The 26,893-nt window shown below is 34.6% G+C and overlaps 1 protein-coding gene across 1 annotated transcript in view; it reads right to left on the bottom strand.

The window, feature by feature from the left end:
- Nucleotides 1–26,893, bottom strand: part of LOC149805301 (uncharacterized) — a 384,402-nt gene that overhangs the window by 162,971 nt on the left and 194,538 nt on the right. The window contains exons 24-28 of the mRNA XM_089949218.1: nucleotides 24,729–24,763; nucleotides 22,229–22,370; nucleotides 16,639–16,859; nucleotides 6,246–6,413; nucleotides 369–555 (exon numbers count right to left, since the gene is read on the bottom strand). Of these exons, the coding sequence (XP_089805344.1) occupies nucleotides 369–555; nucleotides 6,246–6,413; nucleotides 16,639–16,859; nucleotides 22,229–22,370; nucleotides 24,729–24,763 (753 nt within the window). The remainder of the gene's footprint in view (nucleotides 1–368; nucleotides 556–6,245; nucleotides 6,414–16,638; nucleotides 16,860–22,228; nucleotides 22,371–24,728; nucleotides 24,764–26,893) is intronic.

Genomic DNA, 26,893 nt, shown 5'->3' with positions numbered 1-26,893 from the left:
TTGGAGGAATTTTTGTCTTGTCATCAACATGCTAAGTGTTAATAGTTACAATCTAGCCATCAAGGTGATCACAAATTCATGTCGAATAAGGAAAATTTTGTGCACAAATTTTGGAATTGAAAAAGAACAAAGAATATATGTTCATCCCTGATGCTCAATTAGGTAGTTTCTTCTGAACATGTCAAGACGAAAGGATAAAAATATGTTTCAGAAAAATGTTTCTCAGAAAATTACTCAAATCCAACAGAAAACTCTACAAGATCTTAGGTTCTCAAGTGGCAAAAAAAAGTTAGAAGCTGGAAATATTTGCAATAAAAAAGTAACATTTAAAAAATATACCCTAAAAATTTATGATCAGCAGATCTCACCTGGAGAAGCAATGGGCTCCCCAACTGCATCAATAACAATGCTTGGTCTCACACTGTTAATGTCATCACATGTCTTGATGTCAGAAGATACAGCAGAAGACAGTTTTGAATATGTAACTCCCCTGACTGAAAGCCTCCAACATTTTGAAAACTGGATTGTTTCATTCACTAACAACTCAAAGGCAAGCTAAAAATGAAATAAAAATAATATTCATATTGAATAATGACATTTACTATATTACCATTTTTAAAAAAATAACTTTCTCATGCTTGATTTTATATCATACTGGCTCACAATGTTATAAATGATGGACTATTTTTCAGTGATGAATGCTGTCCATGGAAATCACCATGAATATTGTTTTATAACAGAAATGAACCATGGTGTAACCTGGGTGCAACATATGAAAATGCAGCAAAATCTGTATATATAAAAAAAATTATTTAAGTTTTTAAACATAAAATATCACTGATGAAAATAGCTCTATTTTTTCCTACATAAATTCTAACTCTGCTCTTTCTCAAAATCAGAAATGTTTAAAATTCAAACATTTGTTCCAATACTATGAATTTTTATTTGTCAGCTGAAAAATTTATCATAATTATTAAATTAGGATAGGATGAATCGCATACATAGACTATGGCTTCACCTATTTCTGTAATGAGTCTTAAGAAGGGAATACATTGCACTACACAATCCACATATAACAGTTGAATGGTATTGATGAAATGAAATTATTTGCCTTACAAACTTTTAAATTATCACTGAATGAAATGCATTTTATTCAGAAGTAAACCCATGCAGCGCACCATATTGTTTCTGATCTAAATTGTGCCTGCTACTCACTTACAAGACTGTTGTGACAAACTGGTTCCAAGAGATTATTCCCTTTTTTAAATGTACAAAGTATGAAATAGACATAGATTCCACATATATTTCATGTTATTTTAAACTTATATGTATTGAAATATCAATATTAAAATGATCTCATTTCATTTATAGTACTAGACAGCATAATTAAACTTTGGTCTGAGCTCCAAACTATGACTTAACCTAATAGAAAGTATAATACACATGTGATATCTATCAAAGCAGTTTGTATACAGAAAATAAACATTGAAATGTAAGTAAAATACAAAAGGATCAGAATTAGCCATCAAAGTTTGGATAATACACTGTTTGACTTATGCTATAGTAAATTTTGAAAATATGAAAAGTAATAGGCCAATACTTGAATGAAAGTCTTAACTCAATACCAAAGCTAGTATGAACAATTATCTATTTCTCAATTTATTATCTGGGAATTACTAGGAGAAGAGAAAAGAATATATCCCCAGTTTTTCTATTCATGAACTTTTTTAGAATTTAGGTGTAACTGTTGCAGTCATTTTATGTAAATTTAAAATTGTTAACATAAACATTATTCAAAATGAGCAAATTAGAAAGAAAAAAACAATGAACAAACAATAAACAACTTAGAAAAAAACAAACAATGAACAAACAAAAAAAAGCCTACTTTGTGTTGAACAATTCAATTTACAGGTTTTACCATAATATAATCTTTCCCATGTGTCTGTTTACAGAATAGGAAAATCAAACCCAAGTTGATAAAATCTTTGCCCAGAGAAAAGGCGTTCCCAAAAATACTGTCACACATCTAAGACTCTTGGGATGGATTTTATTATTATGCTCACAAACATAGGAAGATTGTTTTCTCACCCACCTTTAATCATACTTTCAGCAACATACCTACTACACAAGGACATATATTAATAAAATAAAATAAATTTAAAAATTATGTGAAATCCGAAAAACTACAGCTGTCATAAAGAGGCATACAAATACTGTTTAATTTTTAGTTAACTTGTTTACAAGACAAATGCAGTACACAAAAACCTGGCATCATTCAAGGTATTATTAAGATCCATCAGCTTGCTTTGTAAGAAAATAACCTTTGTATTTGATATCCTGTCAGTCAATTCAAACAATGAGTTTATTGCTCACTGCCTGTTGTGTTTATTCACCACTGGGACGTTTATTTGCTTGCCATCTGTAATCATAATTTATACAAACAGGCATTGATGTTTGCATGGAAATAGTACACACAGCAATAACTTGCTTTAATAATACTTTTTGTAACCCAAGCTAGCGAAAAGATTGTTATTTGCACTCACAATAAATATATTTTCAAACAATGATTTTTATTTGTGAGATATTATCATATAGCTAACCTGGATATAATACAATCTTGGTTATTTTCTACTTAACATCATGTATTGCATGAATGGCTGGTGCCTCAAGCAATTGGTTGATATCTCTCTCTCTCTCTCTCTCTCATATGTTTGTGACTTTGTTGGATCCAGTTTTCAGTCTAGTACACATTTAAACCTTGAAGTACAACCAGACATGATTCATTTCTCTATATTCACGTCAATGAACAATGTGTCATGTGTTATCTGACATAAGCAATACATACTGCAGTATGGATTCATATGCAACATATACATAATTCGTGGATATAATTTTTTTCTTTAATAAATTGCTCAATATTAACAAAGAGGAATATAAAATAATAATATCAGGTTAGTAGTTTCTTTCATTTTATTATCAAAAAAACATTTTATTTATCTATATTGTTGCAACGTGCAATGGGGGTAGCACATAGTTAACACAAATTAATTTCACTTCTAAAGTCTTGGGACACATAATCTAGGTGAAAAGAAATTTTACCATGATTTCTGGGATGACAGGAAAAAACATTAATTATTTTATAATGTCCCAGTATATATGTATGTTAAATATGGTAACATTTAGAGACAACTGTGATTTTGTTGTGATTTGGATTTTTAACGTAGCTTTAACAATTTTTCAGTCATATCGTTACGATGTCTGCAATGTGGCAGTTTATAGTGATGTCTAGCACTGGGGCATCATGCCGCAGACATATAGCATGGTGTCCCACCCAGTCACATTATCCTGACACCGGGCCGACCAGTCCTAACACTAACCTCTTAATGCTGAGCGCCAAGCAAGGCAGCTGTTAGTACCATTTTTGTAAGTCTTTGGTATGACTCGGCTGGGGATCGAACCCACGACCTCCCGCATCCGAGGCGGACGCTCTAACCACTAGGCCATCGGAGCGGTTCAGAGACAACTACATGTCAAATTACTCCATTGAAAATCCAACAAGATAACAAGAGTTTCAAGATGCCCACTATGGTGGTCATGCTGGATATGAAAATTGGCACAATTATTTTTGGCCCAACTACACATAAGAAGTCTTTTGGTGAAACCCCGTGCGATTATGGCCACCCTCCCCCACCCCCCCGAGCAGCAGTGATAAAATGTTGGATACTGGAATAGTACCTTATTCACTAAGGACAAACTATTCATCCTAAGAAGTGTTTACATGACACTTAATCACAATATAACCAACCATTTAGATTTAGCAATAACAAGATTTTAAAGATTGTATGCTTTATATGTCATAGCAACACTACTTTCACTTAGTAACAACTACCAATGAAAGAAGTGTTCTGGTGAAAACCACATGTTGATATGACCATCAGTTCAGAAGGAGTACCAACAATAAGACTTTGAAGAGAGTCGCTATGTGATGTGTATCCGATCAGCACCATTTTTACTTATTACCAACTATACACTGCAACCCAAGCTGATGTGACCTACAGTTCATGATGAAGAGCACTAAGAACATTTTCAAGATGACTGCCCCAGTGTCCATACTACAGTGTGACCCCGCTATAGCACGCTCCATTACAACGTGAATTTGGATATAATGGGGTTGTGGCGTGGCTTCCAAAATTTCATATACATGTATCTTTCTTGTGCACAAAAAAAAAGTCTTAAAAAGTACAAAAAAAACGTAAAAAGTTGCTTATCATTTTGGGGAAGAGATAACACATGAATAATACAAGTTGATAGTGGCTTAGCTCCTGAAATTTTATATGCATTTTTCTCGTACACGAAAAAGTATTTTCTTCTTGAAAATAAGAAGAAAAAACGCACAAAAAGTTTATTCTGGGATCGCGTAGGTCTTCGCCAATGTCACAAACTTGGATTGTTTTTCCTTTTTGGCTGCAAAACATACCATGTGGCTTTTTATTTATTGGTGACATTGTTGGCTGTTTAAACTTTTATATACAACCATTGGTTTGGAGTGCAGAAATTCAGAGGCCCCATGAAAGGAAGCTGCAAACTGGATATAAAATGCACTGAAATTTATCTATTGTTACATAAACAAATTCTTTGTCCATACTGACAAACCATCTAAACAGTGCATTGTTGTATCATAATCCACTTATCTTGACATCTAGCATGAGTTCTGTATGTTGTGAAACATCTGCTTTTATTGTTGTTGTCATTTTTGGTTTACAGAGATCAATCGGACGAGGCATTGTCTCGTAATCTATCTTTCATTGGATTTTCGGCCGCTCGCTGGTAATTAATATATTTACAAAGACTGACATTTGTATGTGGATGGTAAGTAAAATTCCTCTTCTTTTCACTCAGAATTAAATCCTTCAGAAGACTCACGTTTTCTGTAATAATCCCTGTCATCAGAACACCTGCGTCTCTATCATCCATTGACCCTTTGTTAATTTTCAGACACATGCATGGAAGGCAGCATCATGCTGCTACCACAAATGTAAAAAAAGAATACATCTTACTTATTGGTTTACTCAGTAGGCATGGAGGGACAGTAACTAGAATAGTCTAAACAATGGCCAATTCCTTTTTAAAAATGTACCCCGATAAAATAGTTTGCTGAAATTTCAAAGGAACAGATTACCTTTGAAGCACCAACTGTTATGAAAACGTACTCAGCAAATGGAAAAAATACCAGTCTCAATCATGCAATACAATTATTTGATGTTGTCGCCACAATAAGAAATGGGCATTCGTTTGGTTCTCCAAAGCTGTCCTTTAGCGGTGACTTCAATTGCGCATGCACCCTTCATAAAAAAAGCAGACTACAATCTTTCAATAACAGCAAAGAACTTTTCTCCAAAGGAAGTCAGTACCAAACTTAAATAAAAGTGATGTAATATGATGGATTTTTGCATTTTCCAACGTGACTGGAACACATTAACTGTGCTGTGAAAGTTTCCTTTTGGCAGGGAAAAAGTTTATGCTTATAAATGCTACCAATGGAGGCTTAAAACACAAACTTACTTTTACCGACTTGGAATTTACTTTAAAGTAAATGTGTTTCGTCATTCATTCCATGATTGTGCTGTATTTTCACTGAATTCAGACCAATATGACCTGTTACAAAATCACTGAATATTTTAAAGCTGTGTGTGTGCGTATTTTTGATGGAATCACTTGTATTGTGGATTCGATGTATATGATGAGGTTCGCAGGTGAGTACATGGTGTTGATACTCAATTCATGCTATACATTAGACATTTATATATAAACAGGATTCACGTATATGTACCAATTCATGGTTCTCTAAATAAAGTAAACCATTATATTATGTCTTCTCTGTTTTCACTACAGGTGTATTTCTCATTTAATATACATCAATTTAAGATGGTAACTGTGCCGACAAAGCACGTATTTTATCGCCTGCATTTATTAACCCCCCCCCCACCAATTTTTGGGTGAGTACATTTTCTTCAGCTAACTGACTTGTTCAGAATATAACGCGGCTGGGTTTTATGGCTCCCAACTACCATGTTACAGCGGGGTCACACTGTACTACTACTACTACTACAAAAACAAAATGCCTGTATTAAATATAATATGTAGATTTTCAATGTTAACATTATGTATGAAAGTGATACATCCTTCTGTGTATGAAAATTAAGCATATATTTAATTTTGTTTCTTTCTGAAAAATGTAAACATACATGAGTATTATTCACTGGATTTATATTTTCTACTCTTGTCCATGCTGTAAGTGTTCTGCCAATATGACTTCCATCTGTGAAGGCCCATTCATAATACTCTGTGACAGCTAGTGCTATTTTTTCATCCAATACATCAGGGTCTTTGAATTTCTCCATGATGACATTTATCTGAAAAATTAAATGATTTAATTTTATAAGGGTCTACAGGAAAAAAGGAAAATATTGTATAAGAAATCTGTATACTTTTCATAACATATAATTCTGATCAAAAGATTGTCACATGCAGGTCAAATACTTCTGGAAATATTTGTAAATTTTGTTTTCCCTGTGACAACGTTATCCTTGTAGGCAGGTGTTCATTTTATGAAAGAGTGTGCAGATGTGCTATTAGATTGTGTAGTGTTACTAAATTACTAAATATAAGTTATTTTTTCTAGCAATAATTTAGGTGAACAAGAATGACCTGTCAAATTGACCATGAGTGGAATATTCTAAAGGGCCATTAGTCCACTCCAACAACAGATACACTTCTCCCTCAGTCACTCAAGCACAACAGAGTCCTAAAACATGGACTGCATTATAATTGATGGTGCAAATTTTTTTAAGAGGATGTCATCCATACTGAACATCAAGAAAACCCATGAGGGGGGATAGGAAGGGGACAGGGGTAACGGGCCTGTTAAGTGGTTAACCAGTCATTTTATAACTGTATTGGGTATAATTGTCAACAAAGAGTTGGGATGGATGGGTAGATAAATTTTGCCAGGTTGGTTTTGACTAGGTTAGGTTTTTCCACTCTTGTTTTGTTCCACTTCCCCATCCCACCCTCTCTGCCCTCATGACACAATGGGGATTTTTTAAATATATTTAATTAAAGATACTGAGAAAGATGGGGGGGGGCAACCCAGCAAGAAATAATTTTATCTTAAAACCCTACTGGGCTGGGTATTTCTGGGTAGTACCAAACTGTGTCCCCATCCATCCCTATTAAAGAGCTTATACTAATGAAGTTTTTAACTATTATGTATAAATTACATAAATTTTCAAGCTACCCAACCTCTGAAAGATCAATAACAATATTTTTTCAAGTTGTTTCAAGAACCTTCACGTGTACATGAAAACATTGTGCATTACATGACTGCCTTTTGTTGTTGTTGATTCACAACAAAACAAGATGCCTTTTTTCACAAACATGGAAAATTTTATGAAACAACCATCAACATCAAAACTAAAATTTCTTTTTTTGTTCTATTTATAAAATAGTGATGCCATGATTTCATTGTAAGTAATAGTGAAACTTCTTATCCTTGAGGAAATGTCTGAATGCCAGTTCAAGAGTTTACGGTTCACTACAAACTCTGGAATTCCATTCATTCTCCATAATATACCATATCTGTGAAACATAGCTTTTTATTCACCAAGTACTCATTTTGTTTCATTCTATCTGTGAATGAGTAGACTAATATAAGTTAGTTTAATTAACATACTTACAAAATAATGTTCATAACAGTGTTTGATTGATCAACTGAAATGAGTTGACCTGACCCATGATCATAACTGCTAGCTATTAACAGGTATGTCTTACAACTTTTATTTTATTTTATCTTCTTTATATGATTAGAAACACACAAAAATTAACATGATAAAACAAAGCAGATCTTCTTTTAATTGAGTCTAACAATACAAAAGATACTTCCACAATTAAGAGATCAAAATATGGCTGACATTTAATCATTCTCACAGAAATATTTTCAGATATAACTATGATGACTGATTGACATTTTTCACATCTTAATACAAGAGGGCATAATGCATTAAAAGTTAAAACTAAAACATGAATTTCACTTGAAAAAACTTATTTAATTTGTATTTATTTATTAAAGTATTGCCACCAATAGGTGTTAGTGACATTTTCAATGATCAAAAATTCATAAATATTTTTATTTACAGTGTACTGAAAATGTTTGTTTGGAAAGAAAATTTTACAAAATATATCACTTCTTTTCTTATTCAAAAGTTGAGAATTTCATGATTCCAATTCAAATTTCTGGGTATTGAATGTGATTTTCTTCAAGTTCAATAAATAATGATGAGATAATTGAACCTCAACCGGCACAGCCCTCAGAATCACTAGGTCTTACTTACAGCTGCCTATTGCATAAGAATGAGAACTGGAAAGCTCCTGCTTGTTAGATACCAAGCCAGGAGCTTTTGCAATTGTTAATGGGAATTTGTTCGAAGTCCCTGTTTTGCAGAGAAAGAAGCTGAACAGTTTGTTCTTGGTGACTTCAGGAGGAACTTTTTACTGTGTTTTACCCTAGTTTGGCTATATACTAAGGTTATATATATGTCCTCTGGTATGTCCACTAAGTTGTTCACTATACTGTATAACATAGTCAGCTGGGCCTTGGTTTTTGTGGAGTCAAGTGATTCCCACTGAAGATAATCCAACATGGCACTGATGCTGCTAGTATTTCTGTATCTGTTTGTGGTGTATCTAGTGGCTCACCTCTGAACCATCTCTATTTTATTTATCTCATCTTCATTATGTGGATTCTACATGGTTGAGCAGTACTCAAGGCCAGGTCATACAAGCAAGACATATGCAGCGCTTTTAACTTCCTCATTGCTGATTTGTTGGTTGTAGGACTGGAAACCAAGGTTGCTGCTCCCCTGTTTCACCATCCTGTCTATGTGGCTATGTGGCAGGAGAGGTCTTTAGAGAATTCCATTACAAGATACTTTGTTGCCTGCTTGTGCCTATTAATAGTGTAACTGGTCATGATCGGAAATTTCTTCTTAAAGACTCTTAGGATGCTGCATTTTTCTGGGTGGAAATACATAACACTAGTTCTTTCCCACAGAGTTAGTCAGTTCAGGTCTTCTTGTAGGATCTTGCAATTCTTGGAGGCATTGATTTCCTAGTAGACTACACAGTCATCTGCAAACAGCCTTGTATTAGATCTAATGCTTAATGGTTGGTCATTGATGATAGCTGTGACATTTGCTGTTTTGCACACATCAGGGACTGGACCTGTCAAGCACTGCTGGTAAATATAACTCAAGTATGGTGCACACTCTTCTGGTAGGTCTTTCATGATCCTTGCTGGAATCATGTCTGGTTCAGTGGCCTTCTGCCAGTTAATTTTTTGCAATAAGCTGTATACACCTTCTTTGGTAAAATGGATGTCAGGCATTGGTGGGTAATGATCTCCATGTGGATTGGGAAGGTCACTCTTGCCCTCTTGTGTGAAGACTGACTGGAATTGCTGATTCAAGATGCTGGCCTTTTCAGATACCTCTGAATGTAGTTTTCTGTGTTTTTTGAGGGGTGCCACACCACAGATGTCTCTCCATACTGACTTTAGGTTAGTTCCAAAATCTTTTGTTGGTGTTCTTGATGGGAATTTACAACTTCTATCAAGTTTTTAATAAAACTCCAGTAGGTCTGCTGTTCTAAGCATTGGGATCTTGATTTAGCTTCTTGGTAAAGTTTCCAATCTCTGGCCTTTCCTTTCTTGTCTACATTACGGCCCTCCATAAGTTCATCATAAAACATTTCCTGTCATAAGGTGGTTATTGTGGATCCCATTTCACAGAGTCTTAGGAAAGATACATGTATCACATAATTCATTATAATGCAATTTCACTATAAGACAGTATACCCTATGAATCACAGTTGCCATAGTTATAACAAATAGTATATTTAAAGATGTCTAAAAAAAGTCTCAAAAAGCATTCAAACTGCCCAGAAGCAAATATGCCAACAGCTTTGTAGGAAATCAAAGGAGATTTGAAAAGAAAACACTTATAGTAGATCATGAAAAAATAGGCACTCCCAACATGAACCTTAAAGTTGTTTCTTAACAGACAGCTCCCCTCATGATAACTTGGTAGTTAGGGTCCATTACTGCCAAATGCATTATGTACTAAACTACAGTATAGTGAGAATGACAGAAAACTCAAACACTGCATGTGTGGGGAATAAATAAATAAAATGCACACAATAATAACAATGTAGTGAAGAGATACAAAACTGCCAATAGTACTGGGTACTGAAAAGCAGTAAAGTAAGAATCATCACCCAAAAAAAGTTGCATGTACATGTCTTTGGGGGAAATAAACAAATTACCAGTTAGATGTAAACAACTCCAAGGTATGTGAGACAGCTTCAAGATAAACCGACTGGAAAGCAGATTCCATATGTTGAGGAGCAGATTCATTTCCAATATGTGGAACAGTTAGCACGCTTTATCCTGGATGAAATCATCTTTGTTCTTTTATCCTCCTTCCTTCTTTTGAGGGCAAGAAGAGGCATGATCTCCTTTGATGCAATGGCTCGGTCTTCCTTAAGTACCATTTGAGAAGCTCATACTGCGTCCTGAGATACAATATCCAGAGCAGACAGGAATTATTACCAAAGTCTGATTACCCATGAATGGTAGCCTGTTCTTTGCAATGAAAGTATGGGCCTGCATGAGTGATACTGACCCATATTGCTGGAACTGAATGTAGATGGATCCACAAATAGGAAATGTATTCACCAATTCTGCCTACCAATGCAGTGAGGAGGCAGGACTTATATGATAGATGAACCAATGAAGCTCTTGAAAGCAGGTCAAATGGTGTCTTGTTCAGAAAGGTAAATACCCACATAAATTCCACTTGGGGATGGATACAGTGTCATGGGACAGGTGAAATCCAAAATGAACAGAAGATTTTATAGATCTTGGTTTGTCCAATATCTTATCTTCCAAAGTAACACAGTATGCCAGTGATCAAGGAATGGTAGAACAAATCAAAGTGAACTGCTTAATTAAGCAGTAACTTAGCAGTAGTTAGGCATTATTAGTCATATAGAGCCATCTACAATCATTTATGTCAATATGCTTCCAGTTCCGAATAAGCTTCCAGTTCCGAATAAGCTTCCAGTTCCGACTGATATTTTGTTCTACAATTATATGATGTTTCTGTCACATTAACAAAGCAAGCCAAATACAATCTTCAATAAAAAATAATGCACCCTTCATCAAAGAAATCAACACTAAACTTGGACAAAAGCAATGGAATCTGATTGATTGTTGTATTTTCCAAAGTGATCAAAGATTGTAACATATTTATTGTGCCGTGAAAGTTTCCATTTTTGCAGGAAACAAAACTGCTTTATGCTTAAATGGCTATCAACACCAAAGTAAAAAGCAAACTAAATTTACAATCTCCCGAAACTAAATGTCTGGCCAAAAGATGAAGGTGGGACATCTCACAAAGATGTTTGTAAAATATTTTCACTTGTTAGGTTCTCATTTCAATTTGCATAGCCTCATCCCCTTGGTAGCCTTAGTAAGATAATGACGTTTGTTGTCTCAGGCAGATCAAAATCTAGGCCAAATTAAGTACCTGTAGCATGTAATAACAATTATACAGCCACCTGTTACTGGCAATAGTAGGAAACTGTTTAGTAACATGTTTGTTGACAATGGGATGCAGATCAAATAAGGACTATGATTTCTTTTTCTATATATGTTTTTATTTGTGTGTTCTAATTGGATTTGACTGAAGCCTGAATCTTCTAACATGTGACCTACACTCCAGTTCATGGATTTTACATAACATGGACAGTACTTAATGCATTACGTATTGTATTACGCAGTGGTAATACAAATGCAAACTGTCAATAAACAAGTGCATTTCAAATGGGTTTTGTCTTCATTTTAAAACAATTTCCATTGTGTATTTTCTCGCAGTGTAAATCCTGCTCACTGATGACAGGTCACCCCATATAAATTTCACTTGTATGTGAATTTTTTTTTCTTCAGCCCTCTCCCCGATTTTGACATCCACTTATCTCAACAGTGTTACCCCATGCCTAGTAGTACTATACTTAACTATTACCCAGCGGTCAGCTGCACTTTTTTATTTGAGAAAATATGAACACGTTTTTTGGATAGAAATAGTGCATGACCTTGGGACAAAATGAGTTCAGATTTTCCCATACAAATGCAGTAACCTTTTTATTATATGCTCATTTTCTTATGCTACCTAAGGCTTAATTATATAAACAAAATACACTACAAGAAACAAAGTAACTGAATGTATGCCATATTCCAAACTAAATACACAAGTGCAGATTCATCATTACACAACAACAACATTATTAATGCGCACATATAAATTTGAACTTAGTTGTGTGCTAGATATAACTGTCAAAAGAAAATAGCATTTTGGTCTACTTAAAATTGAAATTTGGAGTCATATTGTGAATGAATGCACACTGCAACAACTTTTCTATTTAATCTGGAATGAATAGATTTTGGTGTTTTTGTTGATTCTATGAAATTTCATGATTATGGACTAGAGTTATTTGTACCAATTCTACATGAAACACATCAGAATGAAGCAGCAAGGGAGAAGTGTGTTGACATCTGCAAGTGTGTTTCTGCTCTGTCATTGAATGTTTGAAATCATAATGTGGTAAAAATATGAAGTCTTTCAATTGTAATTATCAAAAATATGCTATGGAATTTAATGCCTATTTCATTTTGAGTGCAGTAAGGAGGATGTAACTGCACTTGGAAAATATAGTTGAAATTAAAGTACAATGTGAAATCAAGTTTGAGAACCCATGACATGGCTCATGTAATTCAGATTTGCAGAACTAAGAAAGTAGGAAATTCAGGATGTAAAACTGTAAGTATATTTTTTGTCATTCTTATTACCAGCTAAAGAAGACAGTTTATGCCTTGTCACTTGCATGTTATTTGTAGGTACCCACCAATTTTATGAAATCTGGCTATGACTCTGCAATACATTAGACAGCTTAGGATATGTCAAACTGGATATGGATTTGTCACTGAGGGGACCACTTTAGAAAATCCCAAACAAAAATTCAAAAGTCTTGGGCCATGGTTCTGACTTGCTGTTTGAGATCAGTCACCACAGTGGAGTTGTCAGACAGAATGGGACCTCCATTCCGATGTTGGTTCTCCAGCCACCAATGAATAGCTTTCAAAACGGTTTTCATCTCAAGGATGTTGATATGATCCTGAGGGGGCCACACTCCTCTGGAATCCCAAAAAGGTAGGAAACTTGCTCTTGCCTGTATCTTGCCTCTATCTCTATGTTTGTATCCATACTAAGCATGATTGCAAGATGTTGTACCTGCCGAGGTATCCCCAATGTAAGACCAGTCCATTTCCCCTGCTTTTGAGATGCAACCTCAAATTGTGCAGATTGTGAAAGTTGGTCCAATGATCAAATGTTCTGCCTCCATTTGGACTACAGAATCATTGTATTAATGGGAGCCCATGAAGGCAATGTAGGATTATATTAGATGAATTGTTCTATACAGGCGAGGAATCATCCCTTGTACTAATTCCATTCTTGTTCCTGGGAGACACATACCTTGTTTAATTAAATGATGAGTTCCATTTGACTAAAATCTTGAAGGGTACAAGGCTGAAGATTGTCCTTGTTGACAAAGGGACTGAGAATGAGGAGGGTAACAAGCAATATCATGTCTTGCTCTAAAATATAACTATCCTGCTGTTTTGTAGGCTGTTGTTCTTGTAGGTGAATCACAGGACTTCTTGAAGTCATGCAAGTGGGGACATGAAGTCACGCCACACTGATTGTATAGCCTCCCTCATGGACAATATTTAGAACCTATTGCTGTATTCCATCATGAACCCAACAGCATCAGAAAGTTGGCTGATTGCGCTTAGGTTGATTACCAAGTGATGAGTTCTATGTGTGTAGCTAAAGGAACACTGCGCAAAGGAGATGGTGTGCTGAACATGTATACAGATGTAGAGGAAATTATACAGCAATATTAAATGAGTTTTCTATAACACACAGCAGGCCTGCACTTATTAATATGGTTATAGCATTGTGAGGGGACACCATCACAACCCATGCATGTATATACCAAAGGTGCCTGCATGTGTGACAATAGCAAAATGATAGCAGTGAAAAGTTAGAAACTCTGTCATCAATGATAGAAAGAACAGAAAAGTTGTAAATTTAAAGATAGAGTATACTTCCCTTTGAAGATGAAACTTCTCCAGCTTGTTTCAAGGTAGAAAACCTCCAAACTCTTTTGTATGGATTTTGTGAGGCCTCTCTGTGTGCAAAGAGTGTACTACTTGGCATGAGCAGAAGTAGTAACTGATGATTTCAAGGGATTTGGTATGAATCCCAGTACCAAGTGGAGATCATAACTGACACCAAAGGTGGGAAGATAACTTTAAGCTTTCTAGCTAATACATTTTAATCTGAAGGGCTGGATTTATGAGGCAGTAGTAGTGTTCCTACTGTCATCATTGGGTAATATATTTGAAAAAGAAATGCATGTTATTCATGATACAGTGGAACCCCGCTATAACAAGCCCTGCCATAACGCGAATTCGGATATAACGCGGTCATAGCATGGCTCCCGAAATTTCGTATATTCATTCACACATGGAGAAAAAAAATTTGGAGAAAAGTAAAAAAAACAAAAGAAATTAACTTCATTTTGGGCATGAGATTAGTTGTGACTTTTAAAATAATATGATCATGGCATGGTTCCTGAAATTTGAAATTCATTTACATGTATTTTTATCGGACCGTGAAAATATTTGTTTAACGTACGAGAAATAGTGTGTAAAACGTTTATTATAATTTGGTGGAAGAACTTGCGTATGACTTTTAATAATAAACGATCGGAACTTAACAATTTATCCAGGTTCTTTAAGTGATTTTGGAGAAGTGATCGTGTATGAATTCTAAAATAATACGATATATATAACGTACGAGAAATAGTGTGTACAACGCTTGGCTTCTGAAATTTATCAATTTGAACAGGTTGTGGTGAAGCTCCGTATTCTACTCTAGAAGAGAAAACTGGTTTCATTAGGTTTTTGAATTGTTAAGCCGAAGTAAACATTATCGGAAGTGTTACTTATTACGGATCCATGAGTAAAGCCAGTAAATTGTCTTTGTGATTGTCTTCCATGAATTCTGTATACAGTCGTTGCTCAAACAATAGCCGACATGGGCTTCTTATTTAACTGCAATCACAGCCAAGCAGCAGACAAAGCTGTGGTTGATACAAGAGTCGCACAATTTAATAAACATCAAAGGACGAAAGCCGCCAACATGTATGCTGTGCTTGGCGGTGTGATCAAACAACAAACAGTTGAAAGTAAATAATATCCACTTTATTATCTGTAAATTAAAAGGGTATGAAATTGTACATCCGTTCAGCTTAATTTTGTTTTATATAAAAAATGATTCGTAACCATTGCAGGCCTTCATTACTTAGTTATCGAGCTTTATCTGTGTACGTTGTTTGCTTATACATGTATAAAAAAGTATTTTACTGTTATGGAAAAGCAAGTTCAAAAACGCTGAAATCATGCGTTGATTGTTAATTATTCTTGCAGTTGTCGCATATGATAAAATTTTAGCGGTATGAAATTTGTACAGACACCGTATGTAGACCTGGGGATTGCTGCATGCAATGACCGTACGATATCAGGCGGCAAGTAAATGGTTTCAATATTTTGTTCATCCTATATTTTACACGACGAATTCAGACTATTACAAAATTATTGAATATTTTAAATCTGTACGATTTTCAATGAAATTACATCCATTATGGATGAACTGCATGCCACGACGGCATGGTAGCATACGGTGTTGATACACTTTTCATGATATAGCGATAGTCTGGTATTATCGGTCAATCTGTATTATCGTTCAAACAAATAAAAATTAGTAAATGTTTTTAATGCACAGTAATAACCTATAAATATATCAGCCATCGATTATTTTGAATATATCTAAATTAATGCATTCCAGTTAATATTCATCTGATGATAAGCCAACTTTTGATCGTTGTACATGTATACACGTATATGTTCTCGGAAAAAAAGTTAAATATTGTAAAACCCCGCATTAACGCGACCCCGCTTTTAACGCGATCCGATTTTATGGACCCCGATCATCGCGTTATAGCGGGGTTCCACTGTACATCTTAGATGTAGAAATAGTATTTAAATTAAGAATATGTTCTGTGGAGTAAAGTGTCTCATCTGCAATCATGCAATGATGACCCCCACAACCCCGACCCACAACTGATTTATAAAAAAGTTTAGTATAAAATGTTTTAATTAACAATGCCACCATCCCAGCTATCACTAACAGAAAAGTGATATGTCTCACCATATTTACAGACAAGACAATTTCAAAAAGCATATGACTTTTTGTGACACATTTATCTACATGGAAGATTTATCAGAATTAAAAGAAAATATTTAATAAAATGGGAAGTATTAAACAAAAGAGCTACTGAAAAAATATTTAAATTATCATTTTTATTTATTCAATAATTTTTGTGAAAATGCAAACTTACCTTGTTTTCCACATTGTTGTAAGAAACATTTATACTTCCTGCTATGGGAGGGTTAGGAATTACAGTGACCCCATCACTATATACTGGCTGGTAGCAGAAAAGATCAGCACAAAACTGGATAGCAACTCTGAATGTCCTTCCTGCTTGCAGAACTAAGTCACTGTTCCTTACCTCATGTAAATTTTGCAAGTACTCATATTCATTCACATCTGTCCAGGATTCTGAATTAACAGAAATAATCCTGATTAAAATCACATTCTGTGCTTTACACGTCAATTTAAAAATGAATCCAAAATTGTTGTCCTTCATAAGAACAATACATAAGAAGATTGTAGTAATATGCCCAATTAGCAATTGATTAATGTATTGATATTTAGAGTGTAAGGAGAGGGAGAAACCAAAATTCTGACAATGTGGATTGGTTTAATCAACATAAACATAAACCAAGGATATTGTGGAACATAAAGCAAATCTTACTGAAATCCAAAAATCCTTGGAAAAGCTCTGCTGCAGAAACAAAAATTTAGAAGGATGGGCAATCACAGGTCACAGCAATGGTGTATAATGCCATGGACCAATGGAAATTAAATTCGTTTAAAGTATCATCAGTAAAAAGCTGCACACCAGTGTTGATTATGATTATCCATTCAGAAGGAGACACTATAAGATTTCCAAGATGGCTAATTTGGCAGCCATATTTAAGATACCAGACTGACACCAGTTTCATTTACAACCAACCAGACATCATCAAAAGATTTTTTGTGAAAATGTCATGTCAGGAGGAGTAGTAATCAGATTTTCAGAATATTCATGGCTTTATTTTGCCCCCTGAGTATTTGTACAATTAATTTTAGTTCAGAATTTGTGGTATCTGCCATCATGATTTTCCATATCTGGCCACAAGGTTGGAGTATAATTTCTCAAGTATATTGGAAAGTGATCAATACCAAAAGTCTTCATCAGCTTATCAAGAGAAGTCAAGTAAGAGACATGGATTGCAGCTAGATGGCCAGATCTTAGGATAAGTAGGGTCATGTGACAGGATGAAGGTAGATGTCATTAAAAAGGCAAAGTATTTTGAAACAAAGTCTTCTATTTTCTTTCCTCTCACACTGATATCTTTCCAGTCACATGTGTATGGTGGATGCTAAAGTCATCAAGTAGAACAAATGGAGCTGATAACTGTTCAATAAGTTGGTCAAGATCAGACAGATTGATTGGAGTCTTTGGAGAAAAAAGACATACTCAGCAAAGTGCAAGAGTTTTATGAATGGACACACAAAGAGCTATAGCTTAATAATGTAGCTTTGAGATAGCAAATTTTTCAGTGAATTACATTTCTCTGATAATACCTGCCTGATCACATTTATATGAGGATTACTCTCTACTACCTCCCTGAAAGATGAAAATAAAAAACTACTTTCCATCAATACAACATATAGTCAATGGGAAGCAACTCCTGAATAGTTAATGTAACCAGTTTAATCTTCAGTGAAACCTTTAACATAATGCTTGTTGGAAAGGGTGGGAGGAAATTTTAGCAATATTATCAGGTATTATCAAAGAAACATAATGTACAAAATAAATGTCCTTTCTCTGTCAAACACATTACCTGATCATATTAACATTAGGAGAATAAGTAAGCAGAGGAAATCCTATGATTGTCACCCTGAAGGAAGATCATTACTCTGCTGAAAAGATTAATGTCTCCTAATATTAGTTAACACAACCAAACACAATTTGTTTATACACGTGTGAGTTAACTAGCTGTGAGATCCTACAATTGATCATTTTCTTATATTCAAAATTTTTCACAGGTGAATTGAGCAAAAGTTGCAAGGTCATACCCAGGTCTGAGGTTGTGCATCATAACAGTTTGTGGTAACAGTAAGGTCAGTTACTTGTGGCCTGATGATATCTGGCTCTCTGCTTTGTGAGATCATGTCACACAAACATAAGCTGAAGAAATTTAGATATTATATTCAATATCCAGACTCATGGAAATTGCTTGTATTTCATGAACTGAAATCATCATTGGTTGTACCTAATACTGTGACATTCACTGTAGCCAAGCTTCAAGCACCTGTGAGGTTATGTCTCTTTGTTTGCCTTAAGTGGTAGGAACCTTTCACTGTCATTGCTGATGTTTTCTGTGCACCTCAGATAGCACCTTAGTGAACATACTGGATTCTGGCATCTTAGTGATTATACTAGATCCTGCAGTTTCCCTTCTCTCAAAGAGATCAACTGAAGAGAGTGAGAGAGCAAATAGTTATTGGTTGGCTGCCAAATAATGGTTACATGTTCTTAGAAACAAAACAAAGTTGCATCATTGGAATGAATGATCTATTATAATGGAAATGCATGTTATTTGAATCCACAGACAGAGCATATAGTTCACTCACACTGCATGCTGAAATGAGCACAATCAAGAGGCAAATGTTGTGTAATGGCTGCTTCAGTGTGGTGGAAGACAGGAGCTCAAAACTTAGATGACCTGAGCCATGTCAAAGACTAGAAGATGTTCCATTTTGGAAGCAAGGTGTGTGAGCATACTGCAGATGTGTGGAAACTGGACAGCAAGTTGGAGAGGTCCTTATTATGACCAATGATGTCTCTTCCATTATGTCTGACATCATGGAAATGTTTTCCTTGATTGTAATAGGGGCTAACTTCTTTTCCTCAAATAGAGACCAAAAGAAGTTAGCCAGTTCAGCTCAGAGCTGTGTGACATTTTTAATGTGACACCACTCATCTCTTACATCATGTCTGAACGTGTCGGATATCATGGAACAGAATCCTTTGAGTGTAATAGGGGCACCAGTCATTGAAAATATGCCTTTTCCCATGGTATGTTTTAAGTACTGAACTCCTTTTCTCTCAGTGCATCCCTCACACAGGTGTGGTGGAGGAGTTTAAACAGACATGGATGGAAAGGTGGCAAACTCTACTGCTTGCATAGTTAAGAATTGCTATGATTTTTCTGGCTACATCTATTACTAAATCAAGCAGATCATTGATCCAGGATTTGCATGATTGTAGAGGGGCAATAAAAACTATTTTGCAGCCTGTGCACCTCATTTTCTTAATTATTTTCAGAAGAACTGATGGAGAGAAATTGTATGCCCACAATCATTCCCAGCTGATTGAAGGGTCTCCGAGTCCAAAAATGGGAAGACAAAGGCTGGCAGTCTGTTGTTCCACATCATCGCAAATAGGTCTAGCATCAGTTGACCAAATAGGTCACAGACAAGATGGGAAGATTGAAAGATGGCAAGACCACTCAGTATAAAGCAAATGACCTCTCCTTCGTAATCACTTCACCAAGGTTTTCAGACCACCCAGGATGTGTCTGACTTTAATATTTATCTGAAATTGGAAAGCCACAAGTGGCATTACCATATCATGAAGTAAAGGTCTTGTGATTTCATATCCCTTGTTTAATAGGCGTCACTACAACCTTATCAGGACTAGTCATCTTGCCAGTCAGAGATGATGGATGGACAGGTTGGTTGGCATCTAGGTCAGTGAACTGAGAACAGTTCAATGACTTGCAGACTGGTCCAGCTGATGAAGTTGAATGGCAGTCCCACATGACCAGCTTCAGTATTTCCAAACGCACTCACTGACAGGGAAAGCGACTTATACTTATATGTAGTTGGATGCCAATTTATATTTTGGTCAAATTCCCTCATTGACATCTTTGATGATAATGCATCTTGCTGTGAAAGATGAATTATTCATGATTCCAATATTGGACTGGAACCACTTGTCATACCATCAATTGGATCGGCAGTCACAGTTGCTGCAGGTACTATTTTTGGTGTCTTTGTAGAGATTGAGGTGGCACCTCAATATCCTCCTAAAACTCATTAAAGATTCTCAAGTGGGGTGCAGATTTAAAATGTCATGCTCCAATGATTCTGAGCATGCTAATTTTTTTTGAACCATTTAGTTCTCTTTTAAAGACATTGGCCCAGTTGTCTTCTATTCACAATGAACAGTTACATGTGTCCAATGATGAGCATTTGGTGCAGGTCAAACAAGTCTTTTTGTTGCCCTCTATGATCTTAAATCATCTTCACCTTTTGCACTTGACAGACATCTCTAATGAAATAGAGAACATAGTGCATAAAAGAATTATATAAATTGTTGAAATAAAGACAATCTCATGTTACTGAGATGACCTAAAAAGCACAGTAAGTTCAAATATAAATTACAGTGCACAACAGTTTCACTGGTGAAATATGCGTGTTACCAATCAAAAACATCCAGACAATAAGATTGTTAATCATGTACAATAATTGCAAAACTACATATAAATCATTATACTGATGTTGTATGCACAATCTATAAGACATTTGGACTACTATTCCAATGAAAAGAAATGGCCAATGGTCAAAATTAGGTAAATATTTAAAGCGATTCCAGGTGGCACTGTTTACAGTTGAAAGCTAACATTTAAACTAGTTACAACCAGGATATGGTGGCCCCTTAGTGGAAATAAATGGGAGATAACTTGTAAGAGTTGCTTCCCTTTATATGTTAACTGGACAAAAAGATGTATTTTGCATCTTGCAAGGCAGTAAACCTAATGTTAATGTGATCAGGTAATGTATTTGGCAGAGATAACAACCAGTCTGGGAAGTTTAATATTTAATAAGATGGACACTCCTTCAGCAGCACTGTTTGTGTTTCATAAAATGTTGTTGCAGATTAGAAAATATTTAACATTATTATTTTCATTTTAAAAAGTTTCCTGAAAGGAGGCAGCTATTGGGTCATCTTGATTAAGCAGAATAATTTACTCAATATTTACCTTTAAACCTTGGCAATCCTACTGCATTATCATGTTAGACATGTTCATGAAAGTTTTGGAACCACAGGACTTCTGTAAGTTTTCCCTGGGCAGTATCAGTAAAGTTATCTTGCAGAGACTAAATTGTTGACAGATGGACAGACAGATTAGTCACATGGCACAAAGTGTTTTTAGTGAAACCCAACATCACTATGACCATCTGTTTAGTAAAAGCAGTCATAACAAAATTGTCATATTTTCAAGATAAATGTCTGCATCATTTTCATTCAGGTCCAACTACATACCATAAGAAGTCTTTTACTGAAAACACCATGTTAATATGACCATCAAATCAAAAGAAGCAGCAATAACAAAATATTAAAGATGGCCACCATGGCATCAAATTAGCACTTATACTGTTTCTGACTTTTTATATGTTATAAGAAGTCTTTAAGCGAAAACTCCAAATCAATGTTACCATCAGTTCAGGATGAGTAGCAATAACAAGATTTTTAAAATATAGCCACAATGGTGGCAATGTTGGATGTCAAATCACCAACATTTTTATTCAGTACCATCTTCAGATCATAACAAGTCTTTCAGTAAAAACCCCATGTTGATGATTCTTTCCATGTAGGTGAACATGCTGAATGTTCAAGTTGCACCATTTTTGCTTATCACCAAACACATGCCCATCACGAAAGCACTTTTTATCTTTGGCCAATAGAGCTAAAACCAGCTGAAAAATCAGAATACATATACCATACATTATGTCAGATTTAATAAACTCACCTATGAGGTGGTGTTTCTTTTGTAACTTCCACCAGCCAACAGAGATAAACATCGTTATATTATCAGGAATTTTCCAATATGCTGCTATGTGATTAGTACTTGGCTGAAAGTCAAGATCATCCTCACACCTAAAACCCTTGCTCTGAAATAATTCCAAAAGAAAAGACAATATCAAATAATTGTTTCTGTGGTCTTGTCATAGATTTAAGGTGGGCATGTCTATACATATGGCAGTAGCTGTTTCAAAGAAATGCTTAAAGCAACTATGGATCAGAATTATAATACCATATTAGAAACAAATTCACATGCCCATAAATACCACTGACCTGAAAACAAACATAGTTGTAAATTCATAATTACATATTTTATTAAATGCAAATGAAATGCCCAAGTACTTAATCTTAACATTTTGGTGAACTGCAAGTAATGTAAGTCAGAAAATGAAGCTCAAGTATTTATCAAGGTAACCAATATTTGCCAAATTATAGTAATCTTAAAATCAAGTAACAAAAGCTCATGTGTAAAGATTTTAACATAATTTTTTTTTTTAGCCATTGCTATTTTTGGAATGTCAAAGTAACTAGTGGGATTTTAGACTAGTATATGTTCTTTCAATGAAAATATTGTAATCAATGTTTTCTTTATAATTTTATTTGGACATCCCATGCTGTAAGCAGTGGTTTGTACTATTTGCATTTTGATCATCTTGTATTAAAACAAAGCAACCTCACATTGTCCATGTTAACATACTATAGTAGTAACATACCTGCAATATTCCCAGGGCATTTTGAGACTCAAAATGTGTGTTTTGAGGTCCCAAGGGAAGTCAGTGCATGTCACCAAAAACAAAGCTAAATCATCAAACTTTTCATTAAGCCTAATGAAAATGACTGAATATTCAAATCTGAAAATAACTTGTGTGTCTTGTTCAAAGCATTTAATACATTTACAATGAAAAAATAGCTGGTAGATGTAGTATTCTCAAATATCATCAAATGTGCAAAAACTCATAATCACAACTGCACTGTCATTAAATAAAAACATATTCCAAGTTCCTGTCTTTAAAATCCACTGGATGAGAAAAATATAGGCTTAATGAGACAGCTTTGCTACTCTCAATAGTTCAATAAGGGGTTTGAAGGAAATGCAAGTGCCATATAGTGTTCATCACTACACTCACTAGAGACTGGAAGGTACTGATATTCAAACATCTCTGCTGGATTCTCTGAGCAAATCCTGGTCAGAACCAAACTGTACTGTATGACCAAAATGTTAGCATTGTCAAAATTTTATATCTGGTGCAGCTTAATCATGAGATATATTTTTGCTGATAGCTAATTGCTTCCTGAATCACCATAAAAAATGAATTATACAAACACTATTCTGACAACTGAAATAATCATGCTTTGTATTTTATACAGAGTAAAATCTTACTTCCAAGAATGTTGCTGCTGTTCATAAACTTGTCAATAATCTTAAATATGGCTTAAACATTCTTATTCAAGGCAATGATATGTAATAACTTAAGTTCCTACATGCACCTAGCATCTCTTTCATTAACCCATATTGGATTGTTCCACCTCATCTTCTTTACCGTTGCAAATTAGTAGAAATGAATGGGCTCATCCACTTCAGTCTTCAAACAACTCACTGTAGCTATTGTCAGGAAATTAATTACCAGTAATGTGTGATGGTGGTTTAAACCTGACCTCTTTGCCTTTTAATTGCTACTATTCAAACTGCTCAAAGGACAGTTTTATATCAGCTCCAATCATGACTGTTTACCAATTATATATGCAACATCTAACAGACATTAATTGAACTTGTATTTCTTTTTCTTTTTTCAAAGATTACTAAAAATTATGTCTTTTGAAACATGACCATGTCTGAGGGGTTGGGAGTGAAAATTGTGTTTTTAGCATTGACACACCATGTTATTGGAGGTATATTGTGAGCACAAATAGTCTTGGTTTAGATAGTGTAAAATTATTTGCTACAACAAGAGATTTCTGTTAATAAGTACAGTAGCATGATTAAATCCTATGTTAATAATGTGCTGAAATTCATGAGTTGTTAAATAGATGATTTACTGCATTTCATGGAACAAATTTCATTCAGATCAAACTGACATTAGTCTTCATTAATGGAACAGAGATACCTCACTACAGTGTCTCCGATCAGAAGCAATGTGATCATGAGTACCTTCCAAATTCTTCAAACGTTTTCTAAAGGATAAGTCACGTTGGCCATGCTGAAGTGGATGCTTTGATAAAACATTCACTTGAATTCATTGATCTAATCACCATATATTAATTTTTTTAAGTGATTCTGGTGTTAAATTTCTACAGATCAACTCTTTGCCTAAGTTTACTGTCACTCTACTTGTACTGTTAAATACAGTGTGAAATATGGAATAAGAAGATGACAATGAAAATATTAGTACAATGATTGAGAAACTCTGAACTAACTTTATATTGTAATATGTAAAAACGTTGTTTACCTTAGAATGGTGAGTAAATCCAATGCTTTGGATATCTGAAAGTGACAAGACAGTTTATATATATATATATATATATATATATATATATATATATATATATATATATATATATCAAACAGAATGGAAAGTGCTATCACTGGATCCTACAGGAGAATACTTGATAATACTAACAGAATTTTTACAAATATTTATAGGCTACTGCATTTGTATTGGAAAATATGAACAAGTTTTTCGGATGGAATACTGCATGACCTTGGGTGTGCAGTATATCCATATGACAAAATGAGTTCATATTTTCCCATACAAATGCAGTAACCTTTTTATTATATGCTCATTTTTTTATTCCACCTAATACTTAATTATATTAACAAAATACACTACTACAAGAAACAAAGTAACTTAAATGTATGCCGTATTCCAAACTAAATACACAAGTGCAGATTATTCATTACACAACAACAACATTATTTATGTGCACATAACTCTATCCAGATAAATTTGAACTTAGTCCCATGCTAGACATAACTTTTGAAAGAAAATGGTGTGTCTAGTTAAAATTTAAATTTGGAGTCATATTGTGAATGAATGCACATTGCAACATCTTTTTCATTTGATCTGGAATGAATAGATTTTGGTATTTTTGTCAATTCTATGAAATTTCATGATTATGGACTGGATTTATATGTGACTATTCCACATGAAATACATCAGAATGAAGAAGCGAGTTATAAATGTGTTGACATCTGCAAATGTGTTTCTGTTCTGTCATTGAATGTTTGAAATCACAAACTGGAAAAATATGAAGTCTTTCAATTACAATTATCAAAAAGACGCTATGGAATTTAATGCCTATTTCATTTTGAGTGCAGTAAGGAGGATGTAACTGTACTTGGAAAATATAGTCGAAATTACAGTACAATTTACAAATGTGTAATCAAGCTTGAGAACCCATGACATGGCTCATGTAATTCAGATTTTCAGAACTAAGAAAGTACATTTTGAGGAAATTCAGGATGTAAAACTACAAGTATATTTTTTGTCATTCTTATTACCCACTAAAAAAGACAGTTTATGCCTTGTCACTTGCATGTTATTTGTAGGTACCCTTTCTGGCATCTACTGTATAGCTAGCCTAAATCTAAAACATTGTATCAAAAAAGTTAACACAGAATGTGCCAAAGCAGCTGGTATGTGGCAGTCCACGAAACATCTGCTTTACATCATTCAGAAACAAATTTAATCAACCAAAACATAAAGCACCTATTACACGAGTGTACATGATCTGTTTACAAATCAAAAGTGCTAGCATCTGCTTCCATTGTTTGTTTACAATAGAAAGTAGTCCTTTATGAGTGCAATATGAAGTTGCGCACGAGTTCAGTTTCATAAAATACTGAAAGATTCTGACAATGCTAAGTTAACGGAGAAAAAAATGAGCATATAATAAGAATAAATAACATATCATACAGGTTAGAGAATTTATGTACCTTTATCTATCTAAAGAGAACAAAGTGATGGTAAAACTAGAATACTAATGTTTGATGTACTGTAGTTTAACTTTCACTGGAAAAGTTAGTGCTTCTGAATATTACTATTCCATATCAGAGTACAAGCATTCGATGTAAATGTACCCAAAATCCATAAAAAGAAGGCAGACCTAACTAGCTAAAGTGACAAACTTACAAACTGGTGCAATACTTAAATTACAGTCTCATATTGGTTTAGGCATGGTATGTGGTCTTTTTGTAATGCCAGTTTCAGTTTTAGGAGGGTATCAATTGCAGACTGGTGCAGAATTCAAGTGCTACATGTATATGCATATTTTTTTCCCATAAATAACAGTTCTGTGCTGACATGACTATTTACAGGAAGTTAATCCACATAATGTCAGTCTGCCAGTAGGCTTAATTTAGAATGTTCAGAAATCTTATGCAACAAGATTTTTAGTAGGATTAAAGTTATAGGAACTGCATCAAAAGAATCATATCTATAAATTGAATTGCAAGGCTCTAAACATGCATGATTTCCTTCAATCAGATACAATATGTAAGGAAGGGAATAGTTGTTAGAGTACTAATCTATTCAGCCTTTGCATCCATCTGAGCTGAGTTTTAATCATTATCTCTAATCACTAAAGCATGGAAAGCAGGTCACTGTCTCCTCTT

The sequence above is a fragment of the Sinohyriopsis cumingii genome, chromosome 2 (assembly GCF_028554795.1).
Source record: "Sinohyriopsis cumingii isolate HCF-2022 chromosome 2, ASM2855479v2, whole genome shotgun sequence".
Lineage (NCBI taxonomy): Eukaryota > Metazoa > Mollusca > Bivalvia > Unionida > Unionidae > Sinohyriopsis > Sinohyriopsis cumingii.
The sequence above is the reverse complement of the archived record's forward strand: the minus strand, read 5'-3'. Positions and strand labels throughout refer to the sequence as shown.